General features: G+C 42.1%; 1 protein-coding gene across 1 annotated transcript in view; it reads left to right on the forward strand.

Annotated features, from left to right (window-relative positions):
- Window positions 1-20,422, forward strand: part of STK11 (serine/threonine kinase 11) — a 152,547-nt gene that overhangs the window by 105,191 nt on the left and 26,934 nt on the right. The window contains exon 8 of the mRNA XM_073547189.1: window positions 17,221-17,408. Within this exon, the coding sequence (XP_073403290.1) occupies window positions 17,221-17,408 (188 nt within the window). The remainder of the gene's footprint in view (window positions 1-17,220; window positions 17,409-20,422) is intronic.

The following is a 20,422-nucleotide window of genomic DNA, read 5'->3' on the forward strand; positions in this document are numbered from 1 at the left end:
TGACATCACAGCTGAGCCATTTAAAAGAAGAGTCCCGTTTAAATCTGTCTAAAGAGGACACCGACATTTTAGTATCCCGAATGAATCCTGGGATAGTACTGACCAAAGGTTGTAAATATAAATCAATCCCCTCACCCAATCTTTCCCCCAATGCTCCTATACCAGCAATAATGGGTCTGAACCCCCTTACGTGTTTACGGAAGAGCACGGTAGATTGATATGATAGGGTGCCCAGTATATAAATATTCTGAAAGTTTAGTATCAATGGCACCCGTAGAGACACCTTCTTGCAATAGTTTTGTAAGTTGACATTGAGAAAGTATTGTTTGGTCAGTCTTGAGTTTAGTGTAAGAACTGGCATCATTTAGAATTTTCATGTTTTCCAAATAATAAAAAGAAGCATTTAGAACCACAACCCCCCGACCCTTATCAGCTGATCTAATAAATCACCATTCTCCATTAATTCATTAAGAGATAATCTCTCAGAAGCAGTGAGGTTGTGTTTTAAGATTTTATCATTATCTAAATATCCTAATTCTTTTTCTATGCGTTCTTGAAATGTGTCTAATATACGAGGACGGGACTGTATAGGATAAAAGAATGGATTATATTTAAACAAAAAAATTGTCATTATAGGATATATCAGCTTGAATGGATTCTGATTCCAAATTCCTAAGTAACATAAGATGTTGTAACCTTAGTGGTGTCATGTGATACATTAACTTGATTGGGTAGACAGGCGTAGGAGTTATTCTCATCACCATCTTGTACAAAATGGCATTTTAGCGTAAGGTTCCATGATAGCTTGTTGATGTCCAGCAAGGTTTTGAACTTATCAAATTTTTTAACAGGTGAAAACCCAAGACCTCTAGTCAACAGAGAAATTTGAGCAAATAAAAGGATGTAGCTGGATAAATTCCAGACCGGGCAATTTTAGTAGGGTTTTCTCCCTTCTTCGTCGTTTTTTGAAGCGCTGAATCTTCTGAGAGATCGTCCAAAGAAACAAAAGAAATAGAGGAGGCATTTGATGAGTTAAAATTGGAAAAACTGACCTTCCGTCCCTCTTTATGTCTATTAAATTTTTCAAATGAACGATTTTTTAGAATAGAGGTTCTTGATTTATTAGCTTTCCACGAATATGCCTCATATTTTTCATTATCACGAGTATCCCTGTCAAACTTCTTGCTTTTTATGTTGGAAATCGAATCCTCCAGCATTTGTAAATTCTTTAACATCCTTTGATTAGCTTTAGAGAAGTCTTCCGCATTCATGACAGGATTTAGAGACATTTGAATGGTATTAATGTCCTCTTGAACCTTACTAAGTTCAGACTCCTCATATATCACGGAGTTCCATGAGTTTCAGAGAATAAGATGACAATCTGATTAAACTCGTTTAAAAACGTATCAGTATAGAGGAAAGTGGCACCGCCACTGCCACCATTTACCTGCAGCCTGCCACGAGATAAATCTGCACAAGCGCCACCCGCAGCTAGGACGGTGCCAGAGCAAGATTTAATTGAGAGAGAGTACAAAGACACCAGAGGGGCCGTGGAAGAGCCGAAGACCCTACCCACAGTCCTCCCTCGATGCACTAAATTTAGGAATCCAAAGCTTCTAATGATTTAACAAAAACCAGGCTGCAGATTTCTACACGATCTATTAAATCAGTATGACAGCGCCATTATACCCATACCTTTAGTGTAACACGGATAATCCTGATGACAGGTTCTCTTTATGGAATGTAGCATATAGAAAATGATCATTAGCCCTGCACAGCCTGCAGTTGCATGTTCTCATAAGACTGCCTGTGTTTTACTAGTAGTTTTTAATGTAAAAAAAAGCCTGCAGCCCTGACCAGTCTGTCTGTCCCGTTTTGTTTTTCTTCAGTGTCTCGGGCTGCCTTTAAATGCAAGGGTAATCTTTGTCTTTTGAGCTCCAAACACTCCCCTATCTTTCCTGTTTTTACAGTTCTAATAGAAAGCAAAGTCTGTGAAGCCAAGCCGGTAAACCAGACCCCGTTTTGCATGTGGAGACAGTGTTGCTTATAACTGTCAAGAAGATTGTTCCTTTTTCCAGTTAGCTGGAATCTAGTTGCTATGGATAATAATCATGTTCCCTTTCATATACAGTTGTGATCCTCCTTATTGTCTCCCCTAAAGTATACTATGTAAAACATCTCCTAGAGAAAAAATTTTTTAGTGAGTGATACGGCATATAAAATTGTACAAAATAAAAACTTTGTAAGGAAAAAAATTGTGCCAGGACACAACTAAAGTAGGTATCCAGGATTTTATTAAAAAAGAAGAAAAAAAAAAAGTGCCTAAGCACTAACAGGCAGGTAGTTGCTACCGATCTGCCTGTTGTGCACTGCACCGTTCTTCCCCGGCACAGACCGGTCACATACTGCCGGGGATTCAGCTGTTGTGATGGGATGGGACTTCCGACATCTGACTGACAGCCGACTCCTCCAGTTAGGCAGCGGAGATCCAGCTGTCAATCAGAATGACGCTGGAAGTCCCGCCCTGTCGACATAGCAGGGCAGAAAGGAAGTCTCCGCTCTGTAGATGTGAAGTTTGCAGAGGTTTATAAATCCTCAGCAGGAGTCGGGCAGGAACAGCGCAGTGCGCAACAGGCAGGGAAGTCACAATTACCTGCCTGTTAGTGCTTGGATAAATCTTTTGTTTTTTTATAAAGTCCCAGATATACCATTTTATTATTTCCGGTTGTTTAGTTTGTAACAAAGGACAAAATTGTAATAACGTGATAAATTACACTTGCCTATCCCCACATTGTCAGTGCTCGTATTGCTTTAGTTAACCTATGTATGGTGGCTTTGATGCTTAAATGGAATCTGTCACCTAATTTTCGGCCTATCAGCTGCGGCCACCGCCATCAGGGGCTTATCTACAGCATTCTGTAATGCTGTGGATAAGCCCCCGATATAACCTGAAAGATAAGAAAAAAAGAGTTAGATTATACTCACCCCGGTGTTCAGTCCGGTCCGATGGGTGTCGCCGTCCGATCCGGCACCTCCCATCTTCATACGATGATGTCTTCCTCCTTGCTTCTCCCTCGGCTCCTGCGCAGGCGTACTTTCTCTGCTCTATTGAGGGCAGAGCAGAGTACTGCAGTGCGCAGGCGCTGGAGCTCTGACCTTTCCCGGCGCCTGCACACTGTAGTAATTTACTCTGCCCTCAACAGGGCAGAGAAAGTACGCCTGCGTAGGAGCCGAGGGAGAAGCAAGAAGGAGGACGTCATCGTATGAAGATGGGAGGCGTCGGACCGGACCGCGACACCCACCACACCCGCCCCCAGGTAAGTATAATCTAACGTGTTTTTCTTATCTTTCAGGTTTCATCGGGGGCTTATCTACAGCATTACAGAATGCTGTAGATAAGCCCCTGATGGTGGTGGCCCCAGCTGATAGGCCGAAAATTAGGTGACAGATTCCCATCAGCTGTGGTCACAGCCATCAGGGGCTTATCTACAGCATTCTGTAATGCTGTAGATAAGCCCCTGATGAAACCTTAAAGATAAGAAAAACACGTTAGATTATACTTACCAGGGGTCGGGTGCGGTGGGTGTCTCGGTCCGGTGCCTCCCATCTTCATACGATGACGTCCTCCTTCTTGCTTCTCCCTCGGCTCATACGCAGGCGTTCTTTCTCTGCCCTGTTGAGGGCAGAGTAAATTAGTACAGTGCGCAGGCGCCGGGATAGGTCAGAGAGCGACTGCGCACTGCAATACTCTGCTCTGCCCTCAATAGGGCTGAGAAAGTACGCCTCCGCAAGAGCTGAGGGAGAAGCAAGGAGGAGGACATCGTCATATGAAGATGGGAGGCGCCGGATCGGACGGCGACGCCCATCGGACCAGACCAATCGCCGGGGTGAGTATAATCTAACTCTTTTTTTTTTTTTTTTTTTTTTTCTTACCTTTCAGGTTATATCGGGGGCTTATCTACAGCATTACAGAATGCTGTAGATAAGCCCCTGATGGCGGTGGCCGCAGCTGATAGTCCAAAAATGGGGTGACAGATCCCCTTTAATGAAGCACTCATGAATATTTTTTCCAGTAAGTATGTGTATATAGTGCCTTGAAAAAATATTCAAATATTTTTTATTTGCGTTACACCCATAAAACAAAACATATTTAGCTGGAATTTTATGCGATATACCAACACAAAGTAGTAAGTATAAAGGAAATGGTTTTTTTTAAATATTTTAAAAATATCAATCTGAAAATTTGTGATGTGCATTTGTATTCCCCTGTAGAATGATGCCTCTAAATAAAATTGCCTTCATAGGTCACATAATTAGTAAATTGAGTCCACCTTGTGTAATTTATTCTCAGTATACCTACAGCTGTTCTGTGAAGGCCTCAGAGGTTTGGGAACATTAGCAATCAAACAGCACCATGAAAACTAAGGAAAACACCAGATCGGTCCGGGATAAAGTTGTGAAGTAAAGCAGGGTTAGGTTATAAAAAAAAAAAAATAACCTAAGCTCTGAACATCCCAATGAGAACTGTTCAATCCATCATCCAAAAATGGAAAGCGTATGGCAAATCTACCAAGACATGGCTGCTCAACTAAGGTATCCCAAGCAAGGAGAGCACTAATTAGACAAGCAGTCAAGAGACCTTTGCTCGCTCTGGAGTAACTACAGAGATCCAGAGCACAGTAGGAGAATCTGTCCATAGGACAACTATTAATCATATACTCTACCAATCTGGTTTTATGGAAGAGTAAGAAGAAGAGAGTTGTTTTTTAAAGCAAGCCATAAGCAGTTCCATATGAATGTTTGAAAAAGCCATTTAAGGGGGTAACTGCAGGTGGACGAAGGTGCTATGGTTAGATGAGACAAAAGTAGAACTATTTAGTCTAAATGCAAATTGCTATGTGTGGTGGAAAACTAAAACTGCACATCACCCTGAAAACACCATCCCCACTGTAAAACATGGTGGTGACAACATCATTCTATGGGGATGCTTTACTTCAACATCGACAGGGGGTAGTTGGTCAGATTTAATGGCAAGATGGATGGAGGTAAATACAGGGCAATTCTGGAGGAAAACTTGTTAGAGGCTGCAAAAGACTTGTGACTTTGGCATAGGTTCACCTTCCAGCAGGACAACGACCCTATTCATACTGCCAGAACTACAAATGCTATGGCTTAGATCAAAGCATATTCGTGTGTGTGTGTGTGTGTGTGAATGACCCAATGTCCAGACCTAAATGCTGTTCACAGACACTCTCCATTCAATCTCACTGAGCTAGAGCTAGTTTACACAGAAGAATAGGTAAAAACTTCATCCACCAGATGTGCAAATCTGGTAGAAATATACCACAAAAGGCTTGCAGCCATAATTGCAGGGAAAGGTGAGCCTACAAAATATTGACCAAAGGGGGCTGACTACAAATGCACTTCACAATTTTCAGATTTATAATTTTAAAATACTTTGAAAACGATGTATCCTTTTCGTTACACTTCACAAATTCTTGCTACTTTGTATTGGTATATCACATAAAATTCCAATAAAATGTAATTGTTTGTGGGTATAATGCGGGAAAAATATGGAAAACTACACAGGGTATGAATAATTTTTCACTGCACTGCATGGTGTGCAGTGTGAGTGTAGTAATATACTCGCCTACCGACTGCCACTTTCTCCTGGATTCAGCACTGTTCTTCTCGTCTTCTCAGTGACGATACCACAATTCAGACAGTCTAGCTCTTTCTATGCTTTATACAGACTTGGTCAAAATTGTTGGTACTCCTTGATTAATGACAGAAAAACCCACAATGGTTACAGAAATAACTTGAATCTGACAAAAGTAGTAATAAATCAAAAATCTATGAAAATGAACAAACGAAAGTCAGACATTGCTTTTCAACCATGCTTCTACAGAATTAAAAAACTAATAAAACTCATGAAATAGGCCTGGAGAGAAATGATGGTACCCGTAACTTAATATTTTGTTGCACAACTTTTTGAGGCAATCAAATAATTCCTGTAACTGCCAATGAGATTTCTGCACCTCTCCACAGGTATTTTGGCCAAATCCTCAAAAGCAAACTGCTCCAGTTGTCTTGTGTTTGAAGGTTGCCTTTTCCAGATGGCATGTTTCAGCCCTATCCAAAGATGCTCAATAGGATTTAGGTCAGGGTTCATAAAAGGCCACTTCAGAATAGTCCAATGTTTTCCTCTTAGCCATTCTTGGGTGTTTTTAGCAGTGCGTTTTGGGTCATTATCCTGTTGCAAGACCCATGACCTGCGACTGAGACCAAGCTTTCTGACACTAGGCATTCTCTTTAGAATCCCTCGATAGTCTTGCAATTTCATTGTACCCTGCACAGATTCTAGACACCCTGTGCCAAATGCAGCAAAGCAGCCCCAGAACATAACAGAGCCTACTCCATGTTTCACAGTAGGGACAATGTTCTTTTCTTGATATACTATTTCATGAGTTTTATTAGTTTTTTAATTCTGTAGAAGCATGGTTGAAAAGCAATGTCTGACTTTCGTTTGTTCATTTTCATAGATTTTTGATTTATTATTACTTTTGTCAGATTCAAGTTATTTCTGTAACCATTGTGGGTTTTTCTGTCATTAATCAAGGAGTACCAACAATTTTGACCACATGTGTATATGAGCTGGAAGCCTCTTGTACAATGTAAGTCAATGGAGCCTTGTGCTGATGATCCCTAGGCTTGCATTGTAAAAGTCACATCTAGGGCACTGAGAACGCAGTGTGACCCTGAGAGTCTTCATCGCGGTGACGTCAGTGAGAAGCAGAGCAGAACGGCTCTGGTTCCTGGAGAAAGTGGCGGTAGATGAGTATCTTGATACACTCAATGTGCATATACACATTTATTGTGAAAAAATATTAATGGGAGTGCTTCATTGAAAGGGAGAAATGTATTCCTTGATCCATGGGCAAAATGGAAAAGTTGAGGGCTTCGTGAGCAAAAACAGGACTAATGGGCTAAGGCCAAATGACCCCAGTGCTTAATGAAAAGTAGAAAAAAAGAGCAGTTGAACTTTGCCAATAGTTACATAGGCAAACCACAATTACTGACAGATGAATCCAATCTAGAGCTCTTTGGCTATGCATACTATTATTATGATTGTAAAGGCAAACAGAAAGAAACATAATGTTTAAAGAAAAATGCACTCTACCTACAGTCAAACATGGCAGAAGATCCATAATATCGTGAGGTTGCTTTGCTGTTTCTGGGACTAGAGGTCATGAGTGTGCTACAAGTACATTGAAGTTCGAGGATTATCACAGCATTTTATACTAAAATTTTAGAGTAAAATGTGCTTCCAAGTATACGAAAACTAGATTTGAGTTGAGGAAAATGGGTTCTACAGCAGGATAATGGTCACAAGCACACATACAAAAAGTAGACAAGAATGGATATGAGGAAAAAATAGACTTTTAACCCCTTCCTGACATCCGACGTACTATCCTTTCCATGGGACCCGGGCCCCTATGCCCATGGACGGGATAGTACGTCTACCGCGATCAGCGGCGCCCACGTGGTGAGCGCCGCTGATCGCGGCCGGGTGTCAGCTGATTATCACAGCTGACACCCGGCACAATGTGTCAGGGGCGGTCACGGACCGCCCCCGACACGTTAACCCCTTGCACACCGCGATCAAACATGATCGCGGTGTACCGGGAGTTAAAGGGAAGCATCGGCAGGTAGGGGGCTCCCTCCGTGCTTCCCTGAGCCCCCCACGGCAGCGCAATGTGCAGCGCTGCTGCCAGGGACTCCTTTCCTGCAGGCCCCCGAATCCAAGATGGCGACGGGGGCCTTCGGGGGCCTGCAGGAAGCTGGCTTCCTCAGTGCCTGCAAAGCGCAGGCATGAGGAAGCCTTCTGCAGTGCCTGTGACAGATTGCTGATCTGTCACAGTGATCTGTGATGTGACAGATCAGCGATCTGTCACAGGACAGTGATGTCCCACCTGGGACTATTTAATAAAGTAAAAAAGTGTTAAAATAAATTTAAAAAAATCGCCAAATAAATTAGAAAAAAAAAATAAAAATATTCCCCCAAATAAATCCATTTTTTAGAAATAATAATAAAAAAAAACAATAAAAGTACACATTAGGTAACAACCCGCCCTATAAAACTGTCCCATTAGTTAACCCCTTAAAAAATAAAAAACGAAGCAAAAAATAATGATTTATTATCATACCGCCAAACATAAAGTGTAATAACGCGCGATCAAAAAGGCGCATATAAATGTCCATTGTACCGCTGAAAACGTCATCTTGTCCCGCAATAAACGAGCCGCCACACAGCATCATCCGCAAAAAAATAAAAAAGTTATAGCTCGCAGAATAAAGCGATGCAAAAATAATTATTTTTTATATAAAATAGTTTTCATTGCATAAAACCGACAAAACATAAAAAAACGACCTAAATGAGGTATCGCTGTAACCGTACTGACCCGAAGAATAAAAACGCTTTATAATAATAATAATAAATTTTATTTTTTATAGCACCGACATATTCCGCAGCACTTTACATTTCAGAGGGGATTTGTACAGACAATAGACATTACAGCATAACAATAATCACATACAGTAGATTATAACAAATACCAAGAGGAGTGAGGGCCCTGCTCGCAAGCTTACAGTCTATGAGGAAAGAGGTAGACACGAAAGGTGGGTGGTAACAGTTGCCCTGATTGTATGGACCAGCCATAATGTTAAGTGTGTAACAGTACAGACACAGAGGGCTAATGGATGCATAAAGCATGTGGGAACATGATGCTGGGAACCTGGTTATGGTAAAACTTTTGGCTCTGCCACACAGGGATAGGTTAGGTTAATGTGTTGAGGCGATAGGCCAGTCTGAATAAATGCGTTTTCAGGACACGCTTAAAATTGTGGGGATTGGGGACTAATCGTATTGACCTGGGAAGTGCATTCCAAAGAATTGGCGCGGCACGTGTAAAGTCTTGGAGATGGGAGTGGGAGGTTCTGACTATTGAGGATACTAACCTCAGGTCATCAGCAGAACGGAGGGCGCGGGTAGGGTGGTATACTGAAACAAGGGAGGAGATGTAGGGTGGTGCTGAGCCATGGAGGGCTTTGTGGGTGAGGGTAATAAGTTTATACTGAATTCTGGAGTGGATGGGTAGCCAGTGTAATGACTGGCACAAGGTAGAGGCATCGGTGTAACGATTGGTGAGGAATATGATCCTGGCTGCAGCATTCAAGACAGATTGGAGAGGGGAGAGTTTTGTAAGAGGGAGACCGATTAGAAGAGAGTTACAATAGTCGAGACGAGAATGAATAAGAGAAACAGTAAGAGTTTTTGCAGAGTCAAAAGTAAGAAAAGGTCGAATTCTAGAAATGTTTTTGAGGTGCAGATGACAAGAGCTTTATCAATTTTATCGCACGCGGAACGGTGTAAACGCACCCCCCCAAAAGAAATTCATGAAACGCTGGTTTTTGTTCATTCTGCGTCCCAAAAATCGGAATAAAAAGCGATCAAAAAATGTCACGTGCCCGAAAATGGTACCAATAAAAACGTCAACTCGTCCCGCAAAAAATAGGACCTCACATGACTCGGTGGGTCAAAATATGGAAAAATTATAGCTCTCAATATTTGGTGATGCAAAAACTATTTTTACAATAAAAAGCGTCTTTTAGCGTGTGACAGCCGCCAAACATAAAAACCGCCATAAATAGTAAATCACACCCCCCGTTATCACCCCCTTAGTTAGGGAAAAATAATAAAATAAAAAAAATGTATTTATTTCCATTTTTCGGTTAGGGTTAGGGCTGGGGTTAGGGCTGAGATTAGGGTTAGGGGTGTGTTGGGGTTCGGGTTGGAGTTAGAATTGGGGGTTTCCACTGTTTGGGCACATCAGGGGCTTTCCAAATGCAACATGGCGTCTGATCTCAATTCCAGCCAATTCGGAGTTGAAAAAGTCAAATGGTGCTCCTTCCCTTCCAAGCTCTGCCATGCGCCCAAACAGTGTTTTACCACCACATGTAGGGTATCAGCCTACTCAGGACAAATTGCAAAACAACTTTTGGGGTCCAATTTCTCCTGTTACACTTAGGAAAATAAAAAATTGGGGGCAAAAATATCATTTTTGTGGAAAAAAATGATTTTTTTATTTTCACGCCCGAGCGTTATAAACTTCTGTGAAGCACTTGGGGGTTCAAAGTGCTCACCACACATCTAGATAAGTTCCGTGGGAGGCCTAGTGTCGAAAATGGGGTCACTTGTGGGGAGTTTCAATAGTTTAGGTACATCAGGGGCTCTCCAAACGCACATGACACCCGCAGACCATTCCATCAAAGTCTGCATCCCAAAATGTCACTGCTTCCCTTCCGAGCCCCGACGTGTGTCCATACAGTAGTTTTCTCCCATATATGGGGTGTCAGCGTACTCATGACAAATTGGACAACAACTTTTGGCGTCCAATTTCTCCTGTTACCCTTGGGAAAATAAAAAAAATGGGGACTAATTGATCATGTTTGTGGAAAAAATACGATTTTTTTTATTTTCATGCCCGGGCATTATAAACTTCTGTGAAGCCTTTGGGGGTTCAAAGTGCTCACCTCACATCTAGATAAGTTCCTTAGGGGGTCTAGTTTTCAAAATGGGGTCATTTGTGGGGGGTTTCCACTGTTTAGGTACATTAGGGGCTCTCCAAAGGCAACATGACACCCTCAGACCATTCCATCAAAGTCTGCATTCCAAAACGTCACTACTTCCCTTCCGAGCCCTGACGTGTGTCCATACAGTAGTTTTCTCCCACATATGGGGTGTCAGCGTACTCAGGACAAATTGGACAACAACTTTTGGGGTTCAATTTCTCCTGTTACCCTTGGGAAAATAAAAAAATTGGGGACTAATTGATCATGTTTGTGGAAAAAATACGAATTTTTTATTTTCACGCCCGGGCGTTATAAACTTCTGTGAAGCACTGGGGGGTTCAAAGTGCTCAACACACATCTAGATAAGTTCCTTGGGGGGTCTAGTTTACAAAATGGTGTCATTTGTGGGGGGTTTCCACTGTTTAGGTACATCAGGGGTTTTCCAATCACGACATGGTGTCCGATCTCAATTCCAGGCAATAACGTCAAATGGCGCTGCTTCCCTTCCGAGCTCTGCCATGCGCCCAAATAGTGGTTTACCCCCACATGTGGGGTATCAGCGTACTCAGGACAAATTGCACAATAACTTTTAGGGTCCTGTTACCCTTGGAAAAATAAGAATTGAGGGTGAAAAGATCATTTTTGTGGAAAAAATATGATTTTTTAATTGTACGGCTGTATGTTATAAACTTCTGTGAAGCCCTTGGGGGTTCAAAGTTCTCACCACACATCTAGATAAGTTCCTTGGGGGGTCTAGTTTCCAAAATGGGGTCACTTGTAGGGGGTTTCCACTGTTTAGGTACATCAGGGACTCTCCAAACGTGACATGGCGTCCGATCTGAATTCCAGCCAATTTTGCATTGAAAGTCAAGCGACGCTCCTTCCATTCTGAGCTCTGCCATGCGCCAAAACAGTGGTTCCCCCCCCACATATCAGGTATCGGCGTACTCAGGACAAATTGCACAATAACTTTTGCAGTCCAATTTCTCCTGTTACCCTTGGTAAAATAAAAAAAATTGAACCTGAAGAATTTTTTTTGTGAAAAAAAGTTAGATGTTCATTTTTTTTTTAAATATTCAAAAAAATTCCTGTGACGCACCTAAAGGGTTAATAAACTTCTTGAATCTGGTTTTGAGCACCTTGAGGGGTGAAGTTTTTAGAATGGTGTCACTTTTGGGTATTTTCTATCATATAGACCCCTCAAAGTGACCTCAAATGTGATGTGGTCCTAAAAATAAAATGGTGTTGTAAAAATGAGAAATCGCTGGTCAACTTTTAACCCTTATAACTTCCTAACAAAAAAAATTTTGGTTCCAAAATTGTGCTGATGTAATCTAAACATGTGGGAAATGTTAGTTATCAAGTTTTTTGTGTGCTATATCTCTGTGATTTAAGGGCATAAAAATTCAAAGTTGGAAAATTGCGAAATTTTCAAAATTTTTGCCAAATTTCTGTTTTTCTCACAAATAAACGCAAGTTATTTGAATGAAATTTTACCACTAACATGAAGTACAATATGTCACGAGAAAACAATGTCAGAATCACCGGGATCCATGGAAGCGTTCCAGAGTTATGACCTCATAAAGGTACAGTGGTCAGAATTGTAAAAATTGGCCCGGTCATGAACGTGCAAACCACCCTTGGGGGGTGAATGGGTTAAATTAGCCAGAATTCATGGCTAATTTCAATCCAGTTGAAACATTCAAGAGCATGAGATAATTGCAGAAGAAATTACCAGCAGACCACTGAAAGAAGCTCAAGTATGTCTGCAAAAATGTTTGGATGTCTTTATGGTTGCCAAAATTTATGCAACAAAGTATTATGGAAGGGTGCCTTTTAAATCTGTCCATGTCCTTGCTATATGAGTAGCACGGTGGCTCAGTGTTTAGCGCTGTTGCTTTGCAGCGCTGTGGTCCTGCGTTCACATCGCACCAATGACTACACCTGCAAGGTGTTTGTATGTTCTCCTCGTGTTTGTGTGGGTTTCCTCCCACACGCCAAAGACCTACTGATCGGGAATCTGGATTGTGAGCCCCAATGGGGACAGTGGTGATAATGTCTTTAAAGCGCTGTGTAATACGTTGGTGCTGTATAAGCAATGTATAATAATAGTTTTTATTTATTTTTAAATCGCTTCGTGTATGGCAATAGATTTTTGTTGAATGTCTTTGAACATCGTACTAAAATGTTGTAATACAACATTTGTACATGTTTAGTTTTTTCTGAAGAGATTGATTTTTATAATGACTAATCCAGCCAATATTGTTGGCCACAATGGTACAATTGTACACTATAAAAAGTGCACTATACTTCCATAATTCCTGTAATTTTTGGAAATCTAGCCCTTTATTTTGCCATTCTTCATATCATCTTTATTTCTTATCCTGTCCCCATTTCTTTCTTATTACTTGTGTGCAATTATTGGTTATTCCACTCTGTTTTATCTCCGTTTTCACCTACATTTATTTCTGCATCGCTTTACCGCCTTCTATCTGCGTCACGGCTAGTTCCATGGGGATTCAGCCCAGCATGATTGTGCCTGCAAGCAGATCTCTTCTATACATTTATATCTGTTTTGTTTTTTATCACTGTGCTGCCAGCTATGCTTTTTTAGAATATATATGTCTATGTACTGTACATGGCCATCAGATTGTATTTATTCATTTCTGCAATGGTAAAAAAACAAATGTTTAAAAGTTTAACAACTTTGTAACCACAAATAGAACAGACGTACATATCAAGTCGTCTGTAAATGCTATTGGCATTAGCCAGACTTTCTGCGGTCAGATTGTGAGGAGTATGCAGAGGCTAGCAGCATGACAATGGCGCTGCTTAGCCAGCCCTTGCCATGGAGGAAGCCTGGCACAATGAACTCGCCATCATTTTTTTAAGAGATTTTTCTTCAACTGCAGTAGTGTGTATTATGTCCTAACCACGTTGGAATATAAAATATTAATAAATATTAGAGTTTCCACATTTATTAAAAAGCCATTCTGCAGTAGCTAGAGCAAGTGTTAGAAAGAATAGTACTATAAAGTTTTAGGGTTCTTTATGGCTCATCTTTGACGTCCATAACCTGTATAAAATCACTGAGCCTTATAATGTTTCCAGAACTTCTGCTTGGCTAAATTGCTGCTTTCATTAACCAGTTTTATTTGAAAAGCGACTCCTCCTTTTGTAAAAGATATCGTAATAGTATATACATTTATAGGAAGGTTCTACACCTTCCCGGAATGATTTTAAGTTACATTTACACTGGAAAGTTACTCTTGGGTACACTCGTTTCATGATTATCTTGCCATGCAAATAGGCTGCCAATCACATGATGAACGAGCACAAACGTTGGCTCATCAAGTGATGGTGGATCATGATGTGTAACCAGGACTCGCACCTCTCAGAACAATGGCAGCCTATGTGCGCTGAGAGCTGTATTACAGATTGCTCAGTGTGCATCGTTCACTACGTCTGCCCGTGTAACCAGGCTATTCAACAACCGCTGATCGGTAAATGTTTACCAAACGGTAGTCGTCTAGTGCCAAAGGTCGGGGTCCGTGTCATCACACAGACCATAGACCTTAGGCCAGCAGAGCATTGCCCTGGGCAAACATAGGTTATACATTTGCATTATAGTCTCTAGCTGCTGTCAGTTTTCCTAAGTAATGCTGGAGGATCTTTGTGCCCAGGAGGCCATTTCACCTCCTTTAGGCTAGTTTCAAATTTGCGCTTTTTTGTGCAGCGTTTTGTGCGCAATAGAAACGCATGCAAAAAACGCATCGTGCGTTTTGCATGCGTTTGCTTTTTTTAGGCACATGCGTTTTAACCAGTTTCTTGCCATGTTAACTCTTAAAACGCGATTTTAAACGCAGGCGTGCGCACGCCTGCGTTCCCATAGACTGTAATGTGGTATTTTGGCGCATTCCGTGCACATGCGTTTTTGTGACACAGGTTGGACGGACCAAAAATGCAACAGGTTGCGTCCAGCGCGCCTAAGCGCACACTACAAAAGACCGCATGCGTACGAAAACGAATACAAACGCGTGCAAACGCTAGACCATGCGCCCGCCATGTTAAACATAGGGGCGTATGGACGCGCACGATGCGCTGCGCTAAAAAACACTAATGTGAAACCAGCCTTACTCTAGCCATCAGAGAGAGGGACACACATCACAGCTCTACAACATGAAGTTTTTTTAATATCTGTCTTTGTTTTTGCTAACCTAATATTACAAATTTGCCATTTTGTTCACCTAGTAATATATGCAAAGTAGTGTTCAGGAATAGCAGAACTGAAAGAAATCACAAAAAAGGAATGTTCATATTAATCTACTATTATGGTGGAGGTCTAAAAATATAAATTGCTCATCGCCACTTAATCCTTATAATTTGCCAACATCTATAAAGTGTAGACATGCACAGCTGTTATGTTCAAATGCAATCAAAATTACTCACCCCCCTTTGCATATTAGGTATGTTAGCAAAATGTCTGCTGTTTGCCTTAAATCAATGAAACAAGAACGATTACTATAGCTCCACACTACTAAGTGGTTTCTCGAAGTTCAGCCCCAAATGCCACTTTTTGTGACTCTTGTAGACTAAATAATTCTACCCTTTCACATTGAGCACCTTTAGTACGCAGGGGAGCACATTTTGGCTGCTATGACCTGCTGCGAGGAATCTTAGCCATTGCCCTTGAAGAATGGGCCTTCGGTTCACTAATCTATTATTGGGCTTGCATGCTGCAACTGCCTTCTTCGCATCCCACCAAAGATTTTTTTTTCCTGGGCTCATGTCAGGTAACTGTAACGACCTCTCCTGCATCTTCCAGGGCTTCTGAAAGCCATCCTTGGTGGACATTGAGGTATGCTTGGGATCATTCCCCTATTGGAAGGCCAGAGATGCCCACGTTTCAGCTTCCTCCCAGAAGGCATGATCAGTGGTTCTTGATGACCTTTTTTGGATCTCTCCCTTCCCGTGTTTTTGTTCTCCCCATCTTCTTGCCCCAGTCCCGGGATGTTGTTGACAAACGCTTGCCATAGCCCGCTGTGTTTGAGGCATTCGGCACACATGTTAGGAGGAAATTAGAGCAGGCACTGATGTTCTTGGTAGGCTGGCAGGGTGGCCATAGCTTCCCATTCACAGCAGTCGTGTGTCCAATTCTATGGTGGTGAGGCTTTCTTGGGGATCCATGACTAATTTCTGTAGTTCTTACAAGTTAGCTTATGCTATATATATTTTCCTCACTTATATAGCGCTGTTAATTCCACAGCACTACAGACCTCATCATCACTGTCCCCATTGGGGCTCACAGTCTACATTGTGATGCTTTGTACTCTGAAACGTTGTGTTCTCTCATTCCTATTGTCTGATCACCCACTCGCCTACAAGTACACCTTGTCTCTGCATTTGGTATTTCTTCATATTCCCCTTATCCTCCCATCTTTCACTATATCTCTCTCCGCTTTCGGTTCCCCAGCCTCTCTCCATCCGCCACCTTTTGTGCAGCCTTCACCCTCCCTCTATCTATGGTTTGCGCGCCCCCTCCCTTGGTGACGGCGTGCTTAGAAGACACTGTGTGACTCATCCTCTGAGTGTGGAGATGTGCAGAGTAACCGCGCACCCCCCATCCTCAGCTGGTTGCCACAGCAACTGGGTCACCTCTCTGTGTGCGCTGCACTCCATCAGAGAGGAGATGAGCAGTAACAAGAGATAGGGATTTCTAGATCAGCTCTCCGGACAGGATCTCGCACACCTACAGGTTTTTTATTTTTTTTAGGCAACATCAATTTTGTACTATGTTGCTTAGAAAAAAATGACCATGTGAATTAAGTCACTGGTTTAGAAATGTGTCAAAGAATGGGTATTAAACAGTAGTTATTACAGAGAGTGAGGCATGGAAATATAGAGTTAATAACAGGGAGAAGAAAGGAAAGACTGGAATTAAATAGGTTGGGGGAGGGCTAAATTTTGAAAAACAAGCCATGCCCCTGCTATGAAATAAAGCAGTATCTACCATTACTCCAAGTGTTAGGTCATGGTAACTCTGCTTGAAAAAAACAGAAAAAGTTTAGCATCATTTGGTCGTAATTATTCTTATGTGCTTAGCCTTATAGGCTATGCATTACTATTTTGGGCAAATGCCTAGGTTCAGTGAGAAAATACCCAAACCAGGCAGCTTACCCCTTTCAGATGAGATTCAGTAGCGGGCATGAGAGTAGAAGGTCTTGCCAAGAGGCATTTTTTGGCCACAGAAATTAGAATACGGTAGATTTTAATATGTATACAGATAGCCATTCCTTAATGTTAGCTTAACATGTTCCGAGACGCAAAATGACCAAACACAATTTTACGATGCACTGTCACAAGACGTATAGGCTCTGTGTCTAAGTGCTCGTGAATGTGGCGTGCAGCGCGGCTTGACAATGGTTTTGCCAGCATGTCTTGTTGTATTGAATTTGTATCAGAAGAGAGTTCTTGAAGCAAATTTGAGACACGGTAAGGGTAAACATGTCTGTAACTAATTTTTTTTAAATTTTTTTTTAAATCATATGTTCTAAATCCCAATGTTTACTATTTTTCCCTTTCCTGCAGCTGGTTCCGCAAGAAGCACCCACAAATGGATCCTCTTGTACCCATTCCCCCTAGCTCAGAAACCAAGGATCGCTGGAGAAGCTTGACAGTTGTGCCTTACCTGGAGGATCTACACGGGTATAGTGAGGATGAAGATCTGTGTGACTTGGAGGATGAAATAATCTATACTCAAGACTTCACAGTTCCAGGTAAATCAAGTTTTTTTTAATTTTGCTTTATGTTGGCATTATGATTGCTTTATGCTGCAGGTTGTGGAGGATAGCTGAATGTTTCCTATGCTTGTTAAGAGAACATGTCATCAGGGTTATGCATATTATACTGATTTATTAGATACAGTACATTCAGTGAAGAAATCTGCAGACTGGTTGTGTGAAAATCATCATTAGAAGTTTTGGTCTCCTTGCATTAGTGTGGACTGTGGGTAGGGTTTTTGGCTCTGCCCCGGCCCCTCTTCTGCCTCTGGTGTCTTTATCCTGTTCCTTATGTAAATTTTGTACCTGCGCCAGCCTAGCTGTGCTTGCGCAGATTGATCTTGCAATATGTTTCAGTAAAATTGAGCCGGTAGCAGCACTTGTGCAGATTGACCTCCGGTGGACTTCATCAAAATGGTAACGGCGCATATGCCGATTAAGATCTTAACTCGTAAATGAGCCGAGATCTTAATTTGCGCATGCACCGGCGTCATTTTCCTGAAGACTGCCATGACACGTCATGATGTCGGCAGACGGAAGCTGACACTAATGGCACAGACCGCAGTGTGTTGTGAGTTCATTCTCTGGTTCACCAGTTGTGAGTTCCCCTTCTGGACTCCCTCTGGTGGTGACGGGAGGTGGTGCGGTGTTGTGAGTTCATTCTCTGGTTCACCAGTTATGCGTTCCCCTTCTGGACTCCTTCTGGTGGTGACGGGAGGTGGTGCGGCTGGTTTGATCGGTGGAGATCTGCCACATGAGAATGAGGATGACGATTGGATCTCAGGATTCTCAGATTGGATTTAAGACAGCTGACGCACTATTCAGTTGCTGGTGATTCCTTCTGGCTTGTCAGCTCTTGGGTTTCAGCTCTGTTCCAGTCATCTAAAGCTAAGTTTTTCTGCTAATGTTCACACTTGATTTTGTTGGTCTATTCAGTTTTTTGTGTGGTCTGACAGCCCCGGCTGGGGGCTGAGCTGAATTTCCACTCTTATTTATCAGTATTTTGCCAATTGACTTTTTGTCCCTTACTAGTTCGGTCTCTTTTTGCTCTGTCTCAGAATATTCCAGAGTGCTGATATAGTGGGAGAAGTCTAGTGACTTCAGGGTTAATTTTGCTATCAGAAGTGTTGGACATTATTTTTGTAGGGTTTTTTTGCAGGATGCAGACAGTGACTTGCCTTTCCTTTCCTGTCTAGTTAGTTTGGGCCCCATCATTTGCTCAGCCTATTTTCCTGCCTATGTTTGTGCCTTCATCTTGTTTCACCGTCAATACATGTGTGGGGGCTATCTATTCCTTTGGGGTCTGCTCTGGGGCAGTTAGTTTTCCCTTTTCTTGCTTTAGGCTTATGTAGTCCTCCGGCCGTGACGAGGCGTCGAGGAACATCGTAGGAATGCTCCACGGCTACTGCTAGTTGTGTGGTAAGAACAGGGATCTGCAATCTGCACAGTTACCAACTTCTCTGGTTTTCTGTGGCTTGGCTTGTTTGTTTTTTTTCTCCTCGGTGACCCATTCATAACAGCGGTGCCCATGCACTTTTATAATTGGCACCTATTGACAATCAATATAAATATCTGGCAGGTCAGCTACCTCTTCACACTTCCCCTTGAGAGAGTATATACGTGAAATGTGTGTCTAGGCAGCATGGTAGTCTCATCTATCCTTCCTCATCATGGATAAGCAACATACCATACATTAAGCAACATGTTTCACTTTAGGTCATGGTTACCTTGATGTTACATTTCAATTATTTTCCATGAGGACGGTTTGTTATTTATGCTGGAAGTTGGTACAGTGGCTTGCAAAAGTATTCACCACCTTGGCTTTTTACCTATTTTGTTACATTTCAACCTGTGTCTTTAAATATTTTGTAATCCAATTTGTCTGTGATGCATCAGCACTAAATATTCTAATTTGGTGAAGTGAGAAAAATATAGGCATAAATTAAATTTATGGGATCAAATAACTAAAAATTGTATTGTGCATATGTATTCACCCCTTTTGCTATGAAGCCCTTGAAAATTTCTGGTGCAAGCAATTACCCTCATAAATCACTTCCTTAGTGAAAGGAAGTCAACCTGTGTGCAATCTAAAGGCCCTTTTACATTTAGCGATGCACCAGCGATCCAACCAGCGATCCGACCCGGTCAGGATCGCTGGTGCATCGCTAAATGATCGCTAGTGAACTGTCACACAGGCAGATCTCACAGCGATGCAGCAGCGACGCAGCGCACGATACTTACCATTCACACACAGCGATCCTGCGTCCTCCCGCCCGCCTCCACGCGTCGCTGGACGTCACAGCAGGAAGTCTCAGCAGGAAGCAGACGACGAGAAATGGAGCCGGACATTCTCCCGCGATCAGCGATGAGCAGCGGGGGAGCCGGTCGGAGGTATCACACATAGCGATATCGCTAGCAATATCGCTATAACGTCACAAAACCAGTGACGTTTTAGCGATATTGCTAGCGATATTGCTTAGTGTAAAACCCCCTTAAGTCCGTTTATACACACATTTTTTGAAAGGCTACAGAGGCTGCAACACCACTATCCAAACGGCATCATGAAGACCAAGGAGATCGCCAAACAAGTCAAGGATAAAGTTGTTGAGAAGTACAAGTCAGGATTGGGTTATATAAAAAAAAAAAAAAATATCCCAATCGCTGATGATCCCCAGAGCACCATCAAATCCATTATCATCAAATGTAAAAAGCCTTTACTTACACACACAAATTGTAAAGCTCGTTTTGAGTTAGCCAAAAGACAAGTGGGAGACTCCCCAAATGTATGGAGGAATATGCTGTGGTCAGATAACACCAAAATGGAACTTTTTGGCAACTAAGATAAACACTATGTCTGTCGCCACACAAACACAGCTCATCACACCTAGAACACCATCCCCATAGTGAAAAAATGGTGGTGGCAGCAGCATGTTGTGGAAATGTTTTTCGGCAGCAGGGACAGGTAAAATGGTCGTAGTCAAGAAGTAGATGGGTGTTGCAAACAACAATTA

Source organism: Dendrobates tinctorius, unplaced genomic scaffold (assembly GCF_039654945.1).
Source record: "Dendrobates tinctorius isolate UK_male_01 unplaced genomic scaffold, ASM3965494v1 ptg000011l, whole genome shotgun sequence".
In the NCBI taxonomy this organism is placed as follows: Eukaryota; Metazoa; Chordata; class Amphibia; order Anura; family Dendrobatidae; genus Dendrobates; species Dendrobates tinctorius.